The sequence below is a fragment of the Alosa pseudoharengus genome, unplaced genomic scaffold (genome assembly GCF_046254945.1).
Source record: "Alosa pseudoharengus isolate Yale_2024_CS ecotype anadromous, Long Island Sound unplaced genomic scaffold, YU_APseudo_1.1 YU_APseudo_1.1_scf_15, whole genome shotgun sequence".
Classification (NCBI taxonomy): domain Eukaryota; kingdom Metazoa; phylum Chordata; class Actinopteri; order Clupeiformes; family Clupeidae; genus Alosa; species Alosa pseudoharengus.
Window position 1 is genome coordinate 14,233,255 of NW_027468620.1, and position 18,836 is coordinate 14,252,090.

General features: G+C 46.5%; 1 protein-coding gene across 1 annotated transcript; it reads left to right on the top strand.

The window, feature by feature from the left end:
- Window positions 1–432: 432 nt before the first annotated feature.
- On the top strand, window positions 433–18,237 carry LOC143124252 (cytochrome P450 2G1-like). Its single transcript, XM_076285665.1, has 9 exons — window positions 433–857; window positions 1,628–1,790; window positions 1,915–2,064; window positions 2,201–2,361; window positions 9,144–9,320; window positions 9,934–10,075; window positions 10,602–10,789; window positions 16,592–16,733; window positions 17,597–18,237. The coding sequence occupies exons 1-9, from the start codon at window positions 681–683 to the stop codon at window positions 17,776–17,778; spliced, it is 1,482 nt and encodes a 493-aa protein (XP_076141780.1). The 5' UTR covers window positions 433–680; the 3' UTR covers window positions 17,779–18,237.
- The last annotated feature ends 599 nt before the right edge of the window (window positions 18,238–18,836 follow it).

An 18,836-nucleotide genomic window follows, 5' to 3' on the forward strand; every position in this document is an offset into this window, starting at 1 on the left:
ACCTGAAGGGGGGGTGGGAGTCACATTGTACGCGCAAGAGCTGTGCAAGAACTGGCCTGCCGCTGCGTTGACCAAAGCGCAGTGCAAGCAGCATTTTGCATTGATTAGCCGCTCTTGCGCATGCCGCGGTCAAAGTTGAACCATGTTGAACTTTGACCTCAGCGCGCTGCAAATCATAGGTATTTTGCGTTGAGCCCGGCAGCAACCACAACACAAATATTTGGGCCATTACCTCAACCAAGAGCAACCTAGCGGTGAGCGTAGCGCATGCCACGTACAATGTGTCAGCTTTTCTCAGACAAGATAAGGGTAGTTCTCCAGGTTAAACTGGTCACATGACTCCCCTCTATCCAATGCCTGTTCAGTAAATAATGCCCCCTCCATACGAATGCATGAATGCAACACCCTCCATACGAATTCTGTGGAGAAGACTCAGTAAGAGCAAAAACAAGTCACAGACAGAAACAAACAGGCAGACAGACAGAGAGACAGACAGAGAGAAACCAAACATTGTGGTAAAAAGAAAAGGACATATAGTTATTGGGATACAGAAACAGAGAAAAGGGAGAGAGAGATTGAGAAAGAGAGAGAGAGAGAGAGAAATAACAGCAGACAGAGGACACGGGGAGTAACCAGAACGTGAAGCTAGTACAAACAGATAGAGGAAAGGTGTGTGTGTCATGTCTGAGTCTGAGTTCAGCATGCTGCTGCTGGCTGGTCTGGCGATGGTCCTGCTGCTGCTGGCCTGGAGGAGGGGGACACGGGGGCTTCCACTGCCCCCAGGCCCCACTGGACTACCCCTGCTGGGAAACCTGCCCCAAGTGGACAAGAGAGCACCATTCAAGACCTTCATGAAGGTGAGCAAAGTAGCACTTTGGGTTTGTCTGCAAAGTTATCCAATCATAGCTGTGCAAGTATGTGCATGAAAAGAATGTGACCCTGCTTGTGGTTTTAGAAAGTTGGTACTTGACAGTATCGACATAAGAGTGACATGACACTGTCATGACACATGAAACCTAATCCTAACCCTAATCCTAACTTCTAACCCCAACCCTAACCATAACTCTAAACCTAACCCTAACCCTAACTTGTTATGACAAAAACCGAATGTCACTTAATAACAGAAGTGACATGTCATAAACGTTTATGACTTGTTTATGACATGTTCATGACAGTGTCATGTCACTCTTATGTCAACACTGTCAAGTAAAGTGTAACCATACTTGTTCTTTCATCGCGAGTGGTCCAAAAGGACCGTAAACAATAAGGGCTGGTTTGCCATACATGGCATGGGTTAGGCAGAATTAGGCATGGATTAGGAAAAGAGAATTACATTTTTTGTGGAGGTGAAGGAATAACAACAGGCAAAAACTATCTCCAAAGAGCTATATTTACTGACAAGGTAATGTTTCACGATTCTCACAAGGCCGTTGCTGTATAGCTGTGCTAGGTAAATGATTCACTTATTAAAGTTCATTTACCATCAAATTGGCTCCATAAAGGTTATATTAAGGTGAAAAATAATTTAGGACAAGGTTTTATAGCTGTACAGGAGACCAGACCATGGGTATTTACAGAGGGACTCCAAATGATGAAACTCCCCTGATTCTGTTTTTTTCTTTCTCAGTGGAGTAAGCAGTATGGGCCGGTCATGACTGTGAACCTTGGGCCTGTGCGGATAGTGACCCTCAGTGGGTACCAGACAGTGAAGGAGGCCCTAGTGGACCAGGCTGATGACTTCACAGGAAGGGCACCACTTCCGTTCTTGAACCGGGTCGTCAAGGGATACGGTAAGATCATAAAATCAAAATTTCTGGTTGTCTACTAAAAGTGATCTTGTGGTTATTGATTGCCGTTCTGGCTGTTTATGATCAGGCCATCAAATCTATGCAGTCTGTTGATTTTCTTCGTCAGGCCTGGCCATCAGTAATGGTGAGCGCTGGCGTCAGCTGAGACGCTTCACACTGAGCACGCTCAGAGACTTTGGGATGGGCCGCAAGAAGATGGAGCAGTGGATTCAGGAGGAGAGCAGACACCTGCTGGAGAGCCTGAGAGAAACCAAGTGTGAGTCTGTGTGTGTGTATGTGTGTGGCAAACAAACATGTGCATTTGATTAAGTAGGGACAAAACCAAGCAATTTCATATACAGGGCCACCATACATTCTCTAGATCTCTCTCTCTCTCTCTCTCTCTCCTTCAGCGGCCCCTTTTGACCCCACGTTCTTCCTGAGTCGTGCCGTGTCTAACGTGATTTGTGCTCTGGTGTTTGGACAACGCTTCAGCTATGATGACACTAACTTTCTGAGTCTGCTGGAGATTATCTCAGATGTGTTTCGCTTCGGAAGCACACCATGGGGACAGGTAGAAAAATGACACAAACTAAAACAACTCTTATAACTAGATTAGATTAGATTAGATTCAACTTTATTGTCATTGTACAGAGTACAAGTACAAAGACAACTGCAGTCTAACCAGAAGTGCAAAAAAGCAGAAAAGTGTAATGCGATATACAAATTATAGACAGGTGGTGCATAGACAAGAAAAGACAAGAACTATAGTGCAGTGTAAACAGTAGTATACAGTTGGTTTATAGAAGGTGGTTTAGAGTAATATAAATTAAATATAAATGTGTGCAGTGTATTAGCATTTACCTTATAAAAGCAGAATAAATATGGCTATGTAATATTCACAATCTATGAACAACAATGTAGTGGCAGTACCATTACAACAGTAGTAAGAATAATATAGAAATATGCAGTGTATTAACAGAATATATTATATAAAAAAATTGAATAAATATGGATATTCAGTATGAACCATATAGACAGATATGTACAGTATGTACAGCTATGTGCAGTGTGGTAAGAGCACCATTGTATTGCAGAAACAGTATGTAAGGTTCGTCTGGGAATCGAACCCGGGTCTCCCGCATAGCAGGCGGGAGCCCTACCTCGCTGCCACAAGGTGGTGTGTTGAGACTCAGAATGCAGAGACACACGTTAACTCAGTTCAAGGTTTTTACTTGAAAAGCAGGGCAAAGGTATCCAAACAGGGAACAGGCAAAATCCAAGGTCACAATCCAGGCAAGGTCCAATCCAAAACAGTCAGAAAACAGTGAACAATCCAAAAGTAGCAGGCAAACTCGTAATCCAGAAAACAGGCAGGTAAGGTCAGTTACAAGCAAACAATCACAGGGAAACACTCTGAGAAAAACTCACGGAACGGCTAGTCTACAGGACTGCACCAGTGTCAACTCAAGACTGAGCAAAGAACTCAAAACAACAGGGGGTTTAAATAGGCAACTTAACAAGGCTCAGGTGAAACTAACAAATCAATAATGAGAACATGTGATCTGAACATGTGACAGGCATCAAACAAAAACACTGAGGACCTCACATGGCCAAAAAAGGAACAACAGTCACATAATTCATGACAGGACCCCCCCTCCCTACGAACGTCTCCTGACGTTCCTTCTGGGGCGATCAGGATGGTTCCGATGGAAGTCTTTGATGAGGTCTGGGTCCAGAATATCTCGAGCAGGGACCCAGGATCGTTCTTCTGGGCCATACCCCTCCCAATCCACCAGATATTGAAGACCCCGTTGAACTCGACGGGAATCCAAGAGGCGGTTAATCGCGAACACCGGCTCACCATCGATGAGTCTAGGGGGCGGTGGTGGTCTTGTCGCAGGCGCCAGCGGGCTGGTGACAACAGGCCGAAGACGGGAGACGTGGAACGTAGGGTTAATCCGCATGGCCCGGGGAAGTTGAAGACGATAGGAGACAGGATTAATCCTCCTCAAGATCTTGAAGGGTCCCACAAACCGAGGCGCCAGCTTGCGGGACTCCACCCGCAGAGGAAGATCTCGTGTCGACAGCCAGACTCTCTGCCCAGGGCGTAGTGGTGGAGCAGGCCTGCGACGGCGGTTGGACTGAAGCTGGTATTGGCTCGCAGACCTTCGAAGAGCCGACCGGACCTTACGCCAGACACGTCTGCACCGCCGGACGAAGTTCTGGGCTGAAGGAACCCCAACATCTGCCTCCTGGTCCGGAAACAGTGGAGGCCAAAACCCAAACTGGCACTCAAAGGGCGAGAGACCTGTAGAAGAGCAACACAGGGTGTTATGAGCGTATTCCGCCCAAATGACATACCTGCTCCAAGAAGAAGGGTTGGTGGAGGCCAGGCATCGGAGGGTGGTCTCGAGGTCCTGGTTGAGCCTCTCTGTCTGACCATTAGACTCTGGATGAAAGCCAGAGGAGAGACTGACATCAGCCCCAATCAGTTTACAAAAGGCTCTCCAAAACCGAGATGTGAACTGAGGCCCACGATCCGAGACTATGTCCAGAGGAAGGCCAAACGTTCTGAAAACCTGCTGGCACACAAGCTCAGCAGTCTCTTGAGCGGAGGGCAGTTTGGGCAAGGGAATAAAACGGCAGGCCTTGGAAAAACGGTCCACAACAACTAAAATGACCGTGTGACCCTGGGAGGGGGGAAGACCCGTAATGAAGTCCATGGAGATGTGGGACCAGGGCCGTTTGGGTATGGGCAGGGGGTGAAGCAGGCCATGGGGGCGGGTGTGGGGGCTCTTGTTTCGGGCACAAACAGGACAGGCAGCAACAAAGGACTTAACGTCAGTACTCATCCTGGGCCACCAGAACCGCCTTTTCAAAAACTCCAATGTCCTGCCTGTGCCTGGATGGTTAGTCAACTGGGAGGAATGTCCCCATTGTAGAACTTGTGTGCGCACAGAGGTTGGAACAAAAAGTTGTCCCGAAGGACCATTACCAGGACCCGGCTCCATCCTCTGGGCTCGTCGCACCACCGTCTCAATTCCCCATTGCACAGGAGCCACAATCTTGGAATCCGGAAGGATTGTCGCCGGGGTGTCGTCATGGTCAGTGTTCTGAAAGAGTCTGGACAGAGCATCTGGCTTCTGGTTCTTAGAACCAGGACGATAAGAGAGCACAAAATCAAAACGATTGAAGAAAAGGGCCCACCTTGCCTGCCGAGGATTGAGACGCCTGGCCTTTTGCACATATTCCAAATTCTTATGGTCCGTCCAAACCAGGAAAGGATGCTGTGCCCCCTCAAGCCAATGCCGCCACTCTCCTAAGGCCATCTTGATTGCCAGAAGCTCTCTATCACCCACATCATAATTCCTTTCAGCAGGAGAGAGACGAGAGGAGAGGAAGGCGCAAGGGTGGAGTTTGCCATCTGCAAGACGCTGGGAGAGGACCGCACCCACTGCCACATCCGAAGCATCTACTTCAACAACAAAAGGAAGACAAGGGTCAGGCAAGGTAAGTATTGGAGCTGAAGTAAACCTCACCTTCAGAGCTTGAAAGGCCCGCTCAGCCTCTGGAGACCAGACAAAAGGACCCGATCGCTTCTTGGTTAGGTTGGTCAGTGGTGCAACCACTGAACTGAATCCTCTAATGAATTTCCTGTAGAAATTAGCAAACCCAAGAAAGCGCTGGACCTCCTTGACCGAGGTGGGTGGAGACCATTCACGTACTGCTAGAGTCTTCTTGGGGTCCATACAAAGATTTCCCTTGGACAGGATGAACCCCAAAAAGGACACCTCGGAAACATGAAATTCACACTTCTCCGGCTTCACAAAAAGGTGGTTGTCCAGAAGACGCTGAAGAACGAGTCTGACATGATGTACATGCTCATGTAGGGACTTGGAGAATATGAGGATGTCATCCAAATAAACGAAGACGGATCTGTTCAACATATCCCTCAGGACGTCGTTGATGAGTGCCTGGAAGACAGCTGGAGCATTGGTTAACCCAAAGGGCATGACCAAGTACTCATAATGTCCTGTTGGCGTGTTAAAAGCTGTCTTCCACTCATCCCCGTCTCGGATCCGAACCAAATGATAGGCATTGCGAAGGTCAAGCTTGGTGAAAACTGTTGCCCCCTGAAGCAACTCAAAGGCTGAAGACATTAGTGGTAAAGGATAACGATTCTTCACAGTCACCTTGTTTAGCCCACGGTAATCGATGCAGGGTCGGAGACCGCCATCCTTTTTACCAACAAAAAAGAATCCAGCCCCCGCGGGAGAAGATGATGGACGAATGATTCCAGCTTCTATGGAGGTTGTGATATATTCCTCCATGGCTTTGGTCTCAGCGGATGTGAGGGAGAAGATTCTACCACGTGGAGGAAAGGCCCCTGGAAGGAGATCAATCGCACAATCGTAAGGTCTGTGAGGTGGCAGTGATGTGGCCCTCTTCTTATTGAAAACCTCACGCAGGTCATGGTACTCGGAAGGGACTCGGGACAACTCGAGAGGACCAAGAGACTTAGGAGCACAGGGGGAGACTCTGGAGAGAAGACAGGTAGCTTGGCAATTAGGGCCCCACTCAACCACAGTCCCTGAAGACCAGTTGATATGGGGACTATGGTGAGACAACCAGGGAAAACCAAGCACAACAGGGAACTCAGGAGACTGGATGAGATTGAACTGGACCCTCTCATGATGTCTTTCGCCCACTGACAAGAGAAGAGGAGTAGTAATAAGATCAACGGTACCTTTTCCCAAGGGTCTTCCATCAAGGGCAGTCACAGTGAGATGGTGGTCCAGGTTGGTTACAGGGAGACGAAGGTCACTAGCTAGGGAGGAATCCATGAAGTTTCCAGCAGCGCCGGAGTCCACGAGAGCCTGCAGGGTGTGGTGATGTTGATGTCCCCAGGAAATCTTGACTGGAATCCGCAGGCACGTGGTAGAAGTTGTGGGAGTAAGAGTTGCTCCCGTCACAGTACTCCCCCTCCTGGACGGGACTGCACTTTTCCCGAAAGCTCAGGACAAGATGAGCGAAAGTGATCCGGCTTCCCACAGTAGAGACAGCATCTCTCCCTCATCCTGCGGTTTCGTTCGGCTTGGGAAAGTCGGGTGCCTCCTAGCTGCATTGGTTCCTCTGGACAAGGGGACACGTTCTGGAACTCTTGGAACCCCTGCAGTGGACTCGAGGCTGGGGCACTGGCTCTGTGGGTGGATTGAAGCTCTGGTTGTCGTTCACGTCTCCTCTCTCGCATTCGGTTGTCAAGCCGAATAGTCTGGTCGATCAGGGAATCGAGATCTGTGGCCGGATCCTTTGTAGCCAGTTCATCCTTAATGCCATTAGACAGGCCGTGATGGAAAGCGGCGATGAGTGCTTCCATATTCCACCTGCTCTCTACCGCCAAAGTGCGGAAGTGCACAGCATACTCAGCCACACTAGAGTTGCCCTGACGCAGCTGGAACAACCGGTTGGCAGCCTCTCTCCCTCCAACTGGATGGTCGAATACTCGCCGCATCTCAGCAGTAACAGGAAGTTACAGGAAGGACCTTGCTGCTCCCAAATGGCAGTAGCCCAAGCTCGGGCCTTCCCTGTCAGAAGGGTGATGATGTAAGCAATCCTGGCACGATCAGTAGGGAAGGTGGAGGACTGGAGCTCGAAGGTAAGCGAGCACTGGGTCAGGAACCCCCTGCAGTCTCTTGGGTCACCGTCAAATCTCTCGGGAGTAGGCAGACGAGGCTCGCAGGCAGGCTGGACTGGAACCGGTGGAGCTGGAGGAGAACGATTGACTAATGTGGTCAATGTCCCTTGGATCTGGTGGAGAAGTTGTTCATGGCGGCTAACGGAACTGTCATGAGCCCGTAGTCGCTCCTCGTGACGAAGCACCGTAGCATCATGACTGACCACCGCTGCATACATCTGCTCCATGGTCGAAGGACGGGGAGGCGGTGTCTGCGGCTTCGGCTGTGCCTGCTGGGTCTCTGCTGAGTCTACGTCCATGGCTCAGTCTTGCTGTAAGGTTCGTCTGGGAATCGAACCCGGGTCTCCCGCATAGCAGGCGGGAGCCCTACCTCGGTGCCACAAGGTGGTGTGTTGAGACTCAGAATGCAGAGACACACGTTAACTCAGTTCAAGGTTTTTACTTGAAAAGCAGGGCAAAGGTATCCAAACAGGGAACAGGCAAAATCCAAGGTCACAATCCAGGCAAGGTCCAATCCAAAACAGTCAGAAAACAGTGAACAATCCAAAAGTAGCAGGCAAACTCGTAATCCAGAAAACAGGCAGGTAAGGTCAGTTACAAGCAAACAATCACAGGGAAACACTCTGAGAAAAACTCACGGAACGGCTAGTCTACAGGACTGCACCAGTGTCAACTCAAGACTGAGCAAAGAACTCAAAACAACAGGGGGTTTAAATAGGCAACTTAACAAGGCTCAGGTGAAACTAACAAATCAATAATGAGAACATGTGATCTGAACATGTGACAGGCATCAAACAAAAACACTGAGGACCTCACATGGCCAAAAAAGGAACAACAGTCACATAATTCATGACACAGTAACATTATAAGAGTAGTAAGAATAAGTGTATGTGCAGGATAAATAGTATGAAGAGCAGTGGGATATTACTATGTATATGTGTAATTACAGTATGTACATCTGTAAATAAATGGGGGCGTAGTTGGTTGGTTGTCACTGGGATGCAGCGCTAGAGTTCAGTAGAGTGACAGCCGCAGGACAGAAGCTTTTTCTAAACCTGCTGGTTCGGGTGCGGAGAGATCTATAACGCCTCCCAAAGGGGAGTGGGGTGAACACTCTGTGGTTGGGGTGAGTCTCTGATGATGCTGTGCGCAAGCATCGCTTGCCCTGGATGGCCTCGATGGAGGGGAGTGAGGAACTGGTGATGCGTTGGACAGTTTTCACCACCCACTGCAGTGCTTTTCGGTCGTAGGCAGAGCAGTTGCCATACCAAACTGTCCAATTACAGAGGGAGGTATTGATGGCCAGTTCACTGAGTTCGGAGTTTGGTGATTAGTTTAGTAGGTGTTGCTATTGTCAAGGTGGGACAGGGCAGAGTGAAGTGCCATAGAGATGGCATCCTCTGTGTTCTCCTGTTCTGACGGTAGGCAAATTGGTAGGGATTGAACAGTGAAATAACTTTGCTTATTATTAAATATTAAGTATGGCTATGAAAAGACAAGAATGGATTCTTTTAAAACTTAAAAGATCCACATATTAAAAAGAAAATCTGTGTGGGCGCATGTTCACTTTGCTCCAAAAGGATTACTTGTCCACTCATGTGTTCCTAGTGTTGGAATATGTTTCTCCTGATCCAGGCTACAACCCTTCTTCCCCACAGCTGTACAACATCTTCCCCCGTCTGATGACTTACGCACCCGGCCCCCACCAAAAATTCTTCCAACGCATTGACAAACTTAGGGAGTTTGTAATAGGGAAGATCCACCAGCACAAGGAGACTCTGGACCCAGACAACCCTCGAGACTTCATCGACTGTTTCCTCATCAGAATTGAGCAGGTAGGCAGGAGACAACTGATATGATTTATAGTGGGCTAGCTGAGTAAACCCATATGAAAAAGGTCTACAAAAATCATGTAGTAATCATACTTTTCAAAACATTTCAATATAATTCAATACATTTCATATTACAATGCCATGATACCCTTTAACATGCATGGTTGATCAAAAATTAAACATACATTTTTCTATTTCTGCATGAAAGTGGCCAAAATGATTTGTGTGAACATGCTGACAGACAGTATATGAAAAACATTATACTAATATACATTTTCCATATAGGATCAGTGGGATATTGAGTGACCTTGTTGCCAAATCCAAAATTTTGAGAAGTGAATTCAGTCAGTTCACTTCAGCAATGCATAGGCTGTATTTGAGACATTTTGCTCATGTTGCTTTTGAACTTTACGTTCTATCAAGTACCCTGCTAATCATTCATCTCTGGCATGGACTTCAGTTACATGTCTGACATTCAATGAGAGATAGCCTACAACAACATGCATAATCAAACTTTACAAAGTGTGCAGAGCAGATAGACATGGTGTATAGCCTGCTGCAAGCTAACCACGTCCAATCATTCTCACTTATCATATGTGTCTTTTTACTGTCTTAGGAGAGAGACCTTCCCACCACAGAGTTCTTCTATGATAATCTAGTCTCCACTGTCCTGAACCTTTTCTTTGCTGGCACAGAGACCACCAGCACAACCATGAGATATGCTATCATGCTTCTTATCAAACATCCAGAGATACAGGGTAGGGCTCGAATACACACACACACACACACACACACACACTACTACAGTGTTTCCTCTAGGATTTTTTTAAGCAGTGGGGGCAGGCCTGTCCGAACCCCCCCACCCCCCCCACGTCCCACGGAACTGACAACTGACACTTCGCTGCAACACAAACAATTATATGTATTCACCTCTATTCACACACAATGAGGCATTATTTTCAGTTGTGATTGAGCTGTATATTTGGAGAATCTACAACAGGTCTGCACAATGAATTTTGAAAGGCAACTGCGACTATTGTACGTCTGCCCCATTTCTGATACCGTGGGGGAAGAAAATTAAACCGTGGGGGGCCGCCACTACCAAATCAACATAGAGGAAACACTGTACTAGAATATCATAATGCTTTAGAAGTGCAGGCATGTTCATATACTAACAGTTATACAGACTTATGTCAGTTTCCAAGATACATTATGAGTACTTTATAAACAATTATGCATACCTATAACACTTTAAACAATTTATGTTGTCTGTCTGATTTCTAGAGCACATGCATAATGAGATTGAGACAGTGATTGGCGCACATCGCATTCCACAAATGGAAGACAGGAAGTCCCTCCCCTACACTGATGCTGTCATTCATGAGGCCCAGCGCTACCTGGACATCGTGCCCCTCAATCTCCCCCACTATGCCACTAAGGACATCTCTTTCAGAGGCTATACCATCCCCAAGGTCTGTCCACTCCACATGTCAGTGGAACACCTCTTGCTCTGCTCTCTGCCACTGTACTACACAGCCAACACGCCTGTGTGACAACCCAGGTTTGGCTCCAGAACAGGTTTACTTTGTAACGGGATCTTTGCGATTGCTTGATGTTCAGTAACAACTGACTGTTGTATCGAGTGGGCAGCCGTTGCCTACTGGTTAGTGAATCAGACGGAAGGGCAGCCGGTTCGATCCTCGACCGCGACCGGTAGGAAACGTGTGTGTGGTTTACAGAAACAGCGCTGTTCCATTTCCACACATACGTGGCCCCTGAATCCTCAACTACTCTGCAGCAGCAATGGCTGTCCACTGATCTTGGTGTTTGTGTGTACTACTCACTGTGTGGTCACTGCTCCTAGTGTGTGTGTGTGTGTGTGTTCACTAACCACAGATGTGTCAAATGTAGCATAAGAATTGGATAATAGTATCTATCTAGTGGTTGATTACACTAGTGATAGACTGTTTGATCAGCTGATCAATCAGACTGATTAATGGCGTAATGTGTCATAATTGTCACTGGCAGAGTAAAGTGCTCACACGGCTGATTAAACAAAACATGTCTGCCCTTGAGCAAGGCACCTAACCCCTCACTGCTCTAGCAGGCAGCTCACTGCATCGGGATTAGTGTGTGCTTCACCTCACTGTGTGCTGAGTGTGTTTCACTAATTCACTGATTGGGATAAATGCAGAGACCAAATTTCCTAGCCTGATGAGCCAGACCCACATTAACATGTAGGGTCTGGACACTCACCGTTCGCAGTGCTCAGTCCGAGGGGCGGGATAATCAGTTGTCTTTCAAATTCCCTCTGCACGCAATAGGACAGCGGCAGCGCTATGAGTCCCATGCGTTTCCCACCAGCGGAGCTAGTTGGCTAGTATAAACGTTTGCCAACTTAATAAAAGCTTAACTCGTGTCACACTGTTCGGCAACAGCAACATCCATCTTATTTGTTTTCAAGTAGCAGGGAATTCAAGCCAAACCGTTGCAACTCTGCCATCAATCATTATGTTAAGCCCACCTAACGACTCTATACACGATTTCATGAACAGGAGGGAATAGACCCCGCCGGGGCTACAATGGGTTAGCAGCTCATTGTGGCAGTAGCCCAGGCTTCACTAAGCTATGGGCTGCACCCTACTAAGCTACAGTACGACATAATGAAAAAATACCCCTAGAGTCAGCGAGAGCAGGGGCGGAGGATGACTCACTTGTGATAGACATGGTTACTGACCCTGGAACGAATTTGATTACGAGTAAGGAAAACATGTTTGTGGAAGCCACTAGTTCAGAGAAAACTGAGAAAAAGCTGCAGATGTGTGTGTGTGTGGTTGGCAGAAGGTTACAAGTCTAAAGGGCCTGAAAATTCATCAAGGGAAAAAGAAGTGCTTGGTAGAGGGAACACAGGGTCCCCGCATTGATAGCTATTTCTTAAGAAGTGCATCAAGTCAGTCGGTTGAAGTCCAGCGACAGGAAGAAACCCACAGTTCGCAAGACATCAGTACCCCTGTTGTTGAGGTAAGTTCTAGCACTGAGGCAGAGAGAGAGGCCAGTCAGCCAAGGAGGGAGAAGATTAATGGTCATAGGCCTGGGGTTAGATGGCCAGGCGCAGCAGAATGTAGAATGTGGGAAGATGTTAATAGTGATTTGGTCAGTATCCTGGGTCAGCTCAAGGGGACGGCTGAAAGCAAGTTAGAGAAAATGGGAGACATTATTTATAGCTATGGTAAGGAAAGATTTGGGACTATTGAGAGAAGGACAAAACGGCTACATGAGGTAGTTAAATCTAGGCGCCAGCAGGAGATAGATAAACTTATCAAGGAGAGGAGGCAGCTTAAGAAGCAGTGGAGAAAAGCTACAGATGATGAGAAGGAAGGTATTGACTGTCTACAGGCAGATGTGAGGGAGCGGTTAGTAGTGCTAAGAAGAGCTGAAAATATTAGGAAAAATAGGAAGAAGAAATCACGAGCCCGACTAGCATTCTATAAAGACCCATTTAAGTTTGTTAAGTCTTTATTCGTAATGCAGAAGAGTGGTAGTCTTTTGGAACCTAAGCAGAAGCTTGAGGAGTATTTAGAGGGAGTGCACAAAGATAGGGAGAGGTTCAGGGAGATGGTACTTCCTGCTGATATCCCACCTATTGGTGAACTAAGTAGCCAATGCGACGATAGTCCACCAAGGTGGAAAGAGGTGCAAGAAGTAATAAAACGTGCAAGGGCCTCTTCAGCCCCGGGACCTAATGGAGTGCCCTACCGGTTGTATAAGAGTGCACCAGATGTTTTAAGATTTTTATGGCAATTAATGAAGATAGTTTGGAAAAAGCAGAGTATTCCCAAGGCTTGGCGGAGGGCTGGGGGAATATTTATTCCCAAAGAAAAGGACGCAGTGGAGATTAATCAATTTAGGCCAATTAGTCTACTGAATGTTGAAGGGAAGGTTTTCTTTAGTGTGGTGGCACGGAGACTGACAAATTACCTTGAAAGGAATAAACTAATTGATACCACGGTGCAAAAAGCTGGAATTCCTGGCTTCTCCGGGTGCTTAGAGCATACCAGCATGATTTGGCACCAAATTCAATTAGCAAAGCGTCAGAAGAGAGACCTGCACGTTGTGTTCTTGGATTTGGCTAATGCTTTTGGGTCTGTGCCGCATAGTCTGTTGTGGGAGGCCTTTGATTATTTCAGAATCCCAGGTAGCATTAAAAGCCTAGTAAAAGCATACTTTCTGGATATTCAATTATGTTTTACTACAGCTGATTACACCACAGGTTGGCAACAACTTGAGATAGGAATCATGGCCGGATGTACCATCTCCCCACTTGCTTTTACAATGGCAATGGAGGTCATTATTAGGGCCTCAAAATGGGTAGTGGGCGGGGAGAAGTTGCAGGGAGGGCTACGCCTCCCCCCGATTCGGGCTTTCATGGACGACATGACAACCTTGACGACAACCGTTCCATGCACCAACAGGTTGCTGGGTAAGTTAAATAGTAATCTGCAATGGGCCAGAATGAAGGTGAAACCAAGTAAGTCTAGGAGTCTCTCAATTATTAAAGGGAAGGTAACAGATAAGAAGTTTGCTATAAATAAGGAGGTGATTCCCACAGTTCTGGAGAAACCAGTGAAGAGCCTGGGAAGGTGGTATGATGCAAGCCTTAGTGATAAATCACAGGTTGAAGACTTGAGACAGGTCACTAGGCAAGGTATTGCAAAAATTGACAAGTCGGGGCTGCCAGGTAAGCTCAAGCTGTGGTGTTTGCAGTTTGGTTTGTTGCCTCGGCTAATGTGGCCATTGACAGTTTATGAAGTTCCTCTGTCAAAGGTAGAGAGGTTGGAAAAAATGATCAACTCCTTTGTCAGAAAATGGCTCGGAGTCCCACGCTGCTTAAGCAGTGTAGCCTTGTATGGGAAGGGTATTGTAGAGTTGCCAATATCTAGTCTGACAGAGGAATTTAAGTGTGCTAAGGCTAGATTGGAATTGACTCTTACTCAGTCCAAGGACCCAGTGGTGAGGAAAGTTGCACCCTCAGTTAATGCAGGGAGGAAGTGGAACCCAGAGCAGGCAGTTAAGCAAGCTCAATCAGCATTGAAGCATAGAGATATAATGGGCCATGTGCAGCACGGGCGGGGGGGTCTAGGGGTTGGTGCAAGTAAACCCTTGTGGAGTAAGGCTTCTGCAGGAGAAAAGAGGAAAATGGTAGTGGAGGAAATGCATAGACAGGAGGAGGCTGTAAGATGTACTAAGGCAGTGTCGCAGGCAAAACAAGGGCAGTGGGTGAACTGGGAAGGGGTGGAAAAAAGACAGATTAAATGGAAAGATCTATGGGGCATGGAAGCTGGTAAGATCAGATTTATGTTAGGTGCTACATATGATGTGCTCCCATCTCCCAAGAATTTAAGTCAATGGTTTGGTGAGGATGATAAATGCATACTTTGCTCGTGTGTGGGCAGTCTCCACCATATCCTATCAGGATGCAAGGTAAGTCTCACCCAGGGGCGGTATACGTGGCGTCATAACCAGGTATTGAAATGTGTGGCAGCGGCAATAGAGGATAAAAGAAGAGAAGTCAATTCATTAGCAGCTAGTAAAGGGGTAAGGCAAATTAACTTTGTACGTCAGGGGGATAAACCTTGTTCCGCGAAGGCCAGGTGTAAAACCGGCCAGTTGAAAAATGGGGCGGGTTGGGAAATGAAGGTTGATCTTGGCCAGCAGATGGCGGTACCTCCACATATAGTGAGTACTAAGCTACGTCCTGACGTAATTCTATGGTCGGATTCAGAGAAGATAGTTTACTTCATTGAACTCACTGTTCCTTGGGAAGACAGAGTGGAAGTGGCCAATGAGCTGAAGAGAGCTAAATATACTGAAATAGCAGAGGAGGCAGCTAAGCGAGGTTGGAGTGCACGATTAAGGCCTATTGAAATCGGTGCACGTGGGTTTGTGGCCAGATCTGCTATTGGCTTGCTGTCTGAATTGGGCATTTGTGGTCGAAGTCTAAGGCAGGTGGTTAGTAACATGTCCTTAGCAGCAGAACGGGCAAGCGAATGGTTGTGGGTAAGGAGAAGTTACCCTTCCTGGGGCGCAAGCTAAGGTAAGCTAACTGGCTCATTTGTTTTGGTCGTGGGTAAGGAGAAGTTACCCTTCCTGGGGCGCAAGCTAAGGTAAGCTAACTGGCTCATTTGTTTTGGTGGTGGGTAAGGAGAAGTTACCCTTCCTGGGGCGCAAGCTAAGGTAAGCTAACTGGCTCATTTGTTTTGTGTTTGTGATGGACTGTGCCTAGGTTGATGGTACTTGGCTAAGGTTCTTTATGGTTTATGGTTCAGTCCACATCAACGGGACGGACCGACCTAGCCAACTTAGACCATGCCTAGGTTGGTTAAGGGTATTTGGATGCTTGTTGTGGTAATATGGGGCAGCATGGGGCGTAAGCTAACTGCTGGCTAATTTGTTTTGTGTTTGGGATGGGGCCTAAGATAATGGGCTAAGCTAACTGGCTAATTTGTTTTGTGTTTGTGATGGGCTGTGCCTAGGGTGATGGTACTTGGCTAAGGTTCTTTATGGTTTATGGTTCAGTCCACATCAACGGGACGGACCGACCTAGCCAACTTAGACCATGCCTGGGCTGGTTAAGAGTATTTTGAGTATTGGATATTTCAATGTGGTAATATGGTGGCAGCATGGAGGGGAGTGTCTCCAGGACGCTGGTTTCACTGTTAAGCCTTCATGAGGTGTCGTGGGCCTAACTTAACGAAACATCGGTGAATGAGGGTGCCCACTTGATAACCCCAATGACATGCCGCATACTATATAGGCTACTGCTGTTGGATAGGCCATTTGCATTGTGCTTGTGACCATTTGTTGGCGGATTTGTGGGTAGTGTGCTTTTTAAAGTTAAACTTGAGCAGGGGCTTCTGAATGTGTTTTTACCTTGGATTTTGGCACAAGGGATTTTAACATCTAATCCTGTGTATTAATGTAATTGGCCCGGAGAAGTTTCGATATCTGGAGCTCACAAGCCAACGGAGAGTTGCTAGACTAGCCCTGGCTGCCGCTAGGGTCGCGTCTAGATTTCTAGGCTACAAATTTCCCTCACGGGATCAAAAGAGTATATATACTTATTTGGCTCTTCTTTAGCGACACATCTGTAAAATACTAATGAAAAAATGCTAATGAGATTACAGCGTATGTGAGAAAAGTGATAAAAGCCTAAGTACAGACAGCTGTGGAGATAAAACTTACTGTTATACTTCCTGATCCCTGACCCCTTGCAGGACACTGTGATCATCCCCATGCTGCACTCTGTGCTCCGGGATGAGGACCAATGGGAGAACGCCTGGACCTTCAACCCTGACCACTTCCTGGACAAAAATGGCAACTTCAAGAAGAACCCCGCCTTTTTTGCCTTCTCGGCAGGTGTGGAGAGTTTGGTTTGTTTGCTGTTTATGAAAGAAGTCTGTAAAGACATACTTCATTCTAACTTTGTTAGGCATTATATTGGCAAATGTAGGCTAGGTAACATTAACGGTAGATATATCTTTGGCTATAAAAATATTTCTTTGCTTGCTATATTGAAAAGCTTCACAAATCTTAATTTGTAGTCTATTCTAGACACTCACTCTGCCCTTAATCTCAGTGTGAAAACAGAGCAGAAATTGCCTCACATGAGTTAAGCATTAAGCACAATCTTGTGATTCTTGCAAGTACCAACAGTGAAAATGAAAATATGGGTATGTTGGTGTGGCACTGTTTGATGAGTCGGCATGTAGGTTAATGAATACACCTGCACTCGTAAAACAGTTAGCGGTTATTGCTACCGTAACACACTAACAATAGTGTCACATTAAGGCAGCATGGGAAGCTATTTACATACAGAATAATGAGTTACAAATCTGCACAGTACCATAATGTCCTGCTATTTACATTGATTGATTCATCAAAATGTATATGAGGTTAATACACAGTGATGGGTTATACATGGGAATGCATTTCTTTTCATTTTTCTTTCTGATTGAAGCACAATTTGAATTTCTATTTTATTTGAATATATGGGCACCACAGTTAATACACAGGTGCGTTTTTATTTTACAGAAAATACTGTCATGTGGTTTACACACAAGGCGGTTGGCTAACTGCTGAGTTTACTTGACAGATGATTTTATTCAAATATATAAATATAGGCTATAAAAGGATAACAACAGGAAAACACAACAATATGCAATATGTGTGTGTGTGTGTTTGTGTGTGTGTGTGTCTGTGTGTGTGTGTGTATTTCTCAGGTAAGCGGGCGTGTGTGGGTGAGTCATTGGCGAGGATGGAGCTTCTGCTCTTCCTGGTGTCCATAGTGCAGCAGTTCCACCTCAGCACCCCTGGAGGACCATCCAGCATTGACATAAAGCCCGAGTTCAGCAGCTTTGGGAACATACCCCGCCGATACGAGCTTATCGCCACCCCCCGTTGATTAGCCATGGTACTACAGGACAGTATACCTAGAATCTCAGGTCATAAATCCAGACTACTGCAATTACCATTACTATCACAAGGATTACTCGGCTGAATTGCCCCTCTTTGCAGTGTTTCTATCAGTCTAAACTGTTGCTTAGTGTATTAAAGATGGTTTGCGTTCAATCTGCACTATATATAAGTATAAGTATACTCTTTTGATCCCGTGAAGGAAATTTGGTCTCTGCACACAGTGAACACACACTAATCCCGGCACAGTGAGCTGCCTGCAACGACTGCTGTGCTTGGGGAGCAGTGAGGGGTTAGGTGCCTTGCTCAAGGGCACTTCAGCAGTGCCTACTGGTTGGGGTTCGAACCGGCAACCCTCCGGTTACAAGTCCGAAGCACTAACCAGTAGGCCACGGCTGCCCCTTAATCTACATGATCTACATTCAATAAAGCTATTACTTTTGTTACACATGTCTGTAATGTGCAGTAGCCTATTCATGGGTTTCAGCAGGTCCCTTTCCACAGGTGTATTAATCAAGCACCATGCAGTCTGCATTGATAATTAAGTATAATTATTATTCATAATGTCTGCACAGCAAACAATTGCTAACTTGCCTAGCACTATCCAATAGTCTTCCTGCAAGATACAAATCAGCTGTTTGAAAATTGCAGAACGATTGTGTCAGATTGTGTGTCCTAACGATTTTGGACGGGCAGTGTCATATTTCTGAACTAAAACTAGTTATTTATCTAGCGATAGCTAGCTTGATCTGGCACTGGAGGATTTAGCAAGCAGGTAAACTAAGCTAAACATAGCTGTCATGATAATGTAAACCAACAAACAAGATAACTTTCTTCCAAGGCCGTAGTCATGATGTCAACATTGGGGGGGACCAAATCTGTGGTGGGGTCTGAGGGACCCCCCCCCGTGAGTTTTGTGAAAAGAGAAGGGTGGAGAAGAAGCAACTTCACTGGTCCATCCATGGACCTGTGACTCCATTTGTGTTCAAAATGTATACTTTAAAAGATATTACAAACTAGAGTATATTTTGATAACCTCTATATTTC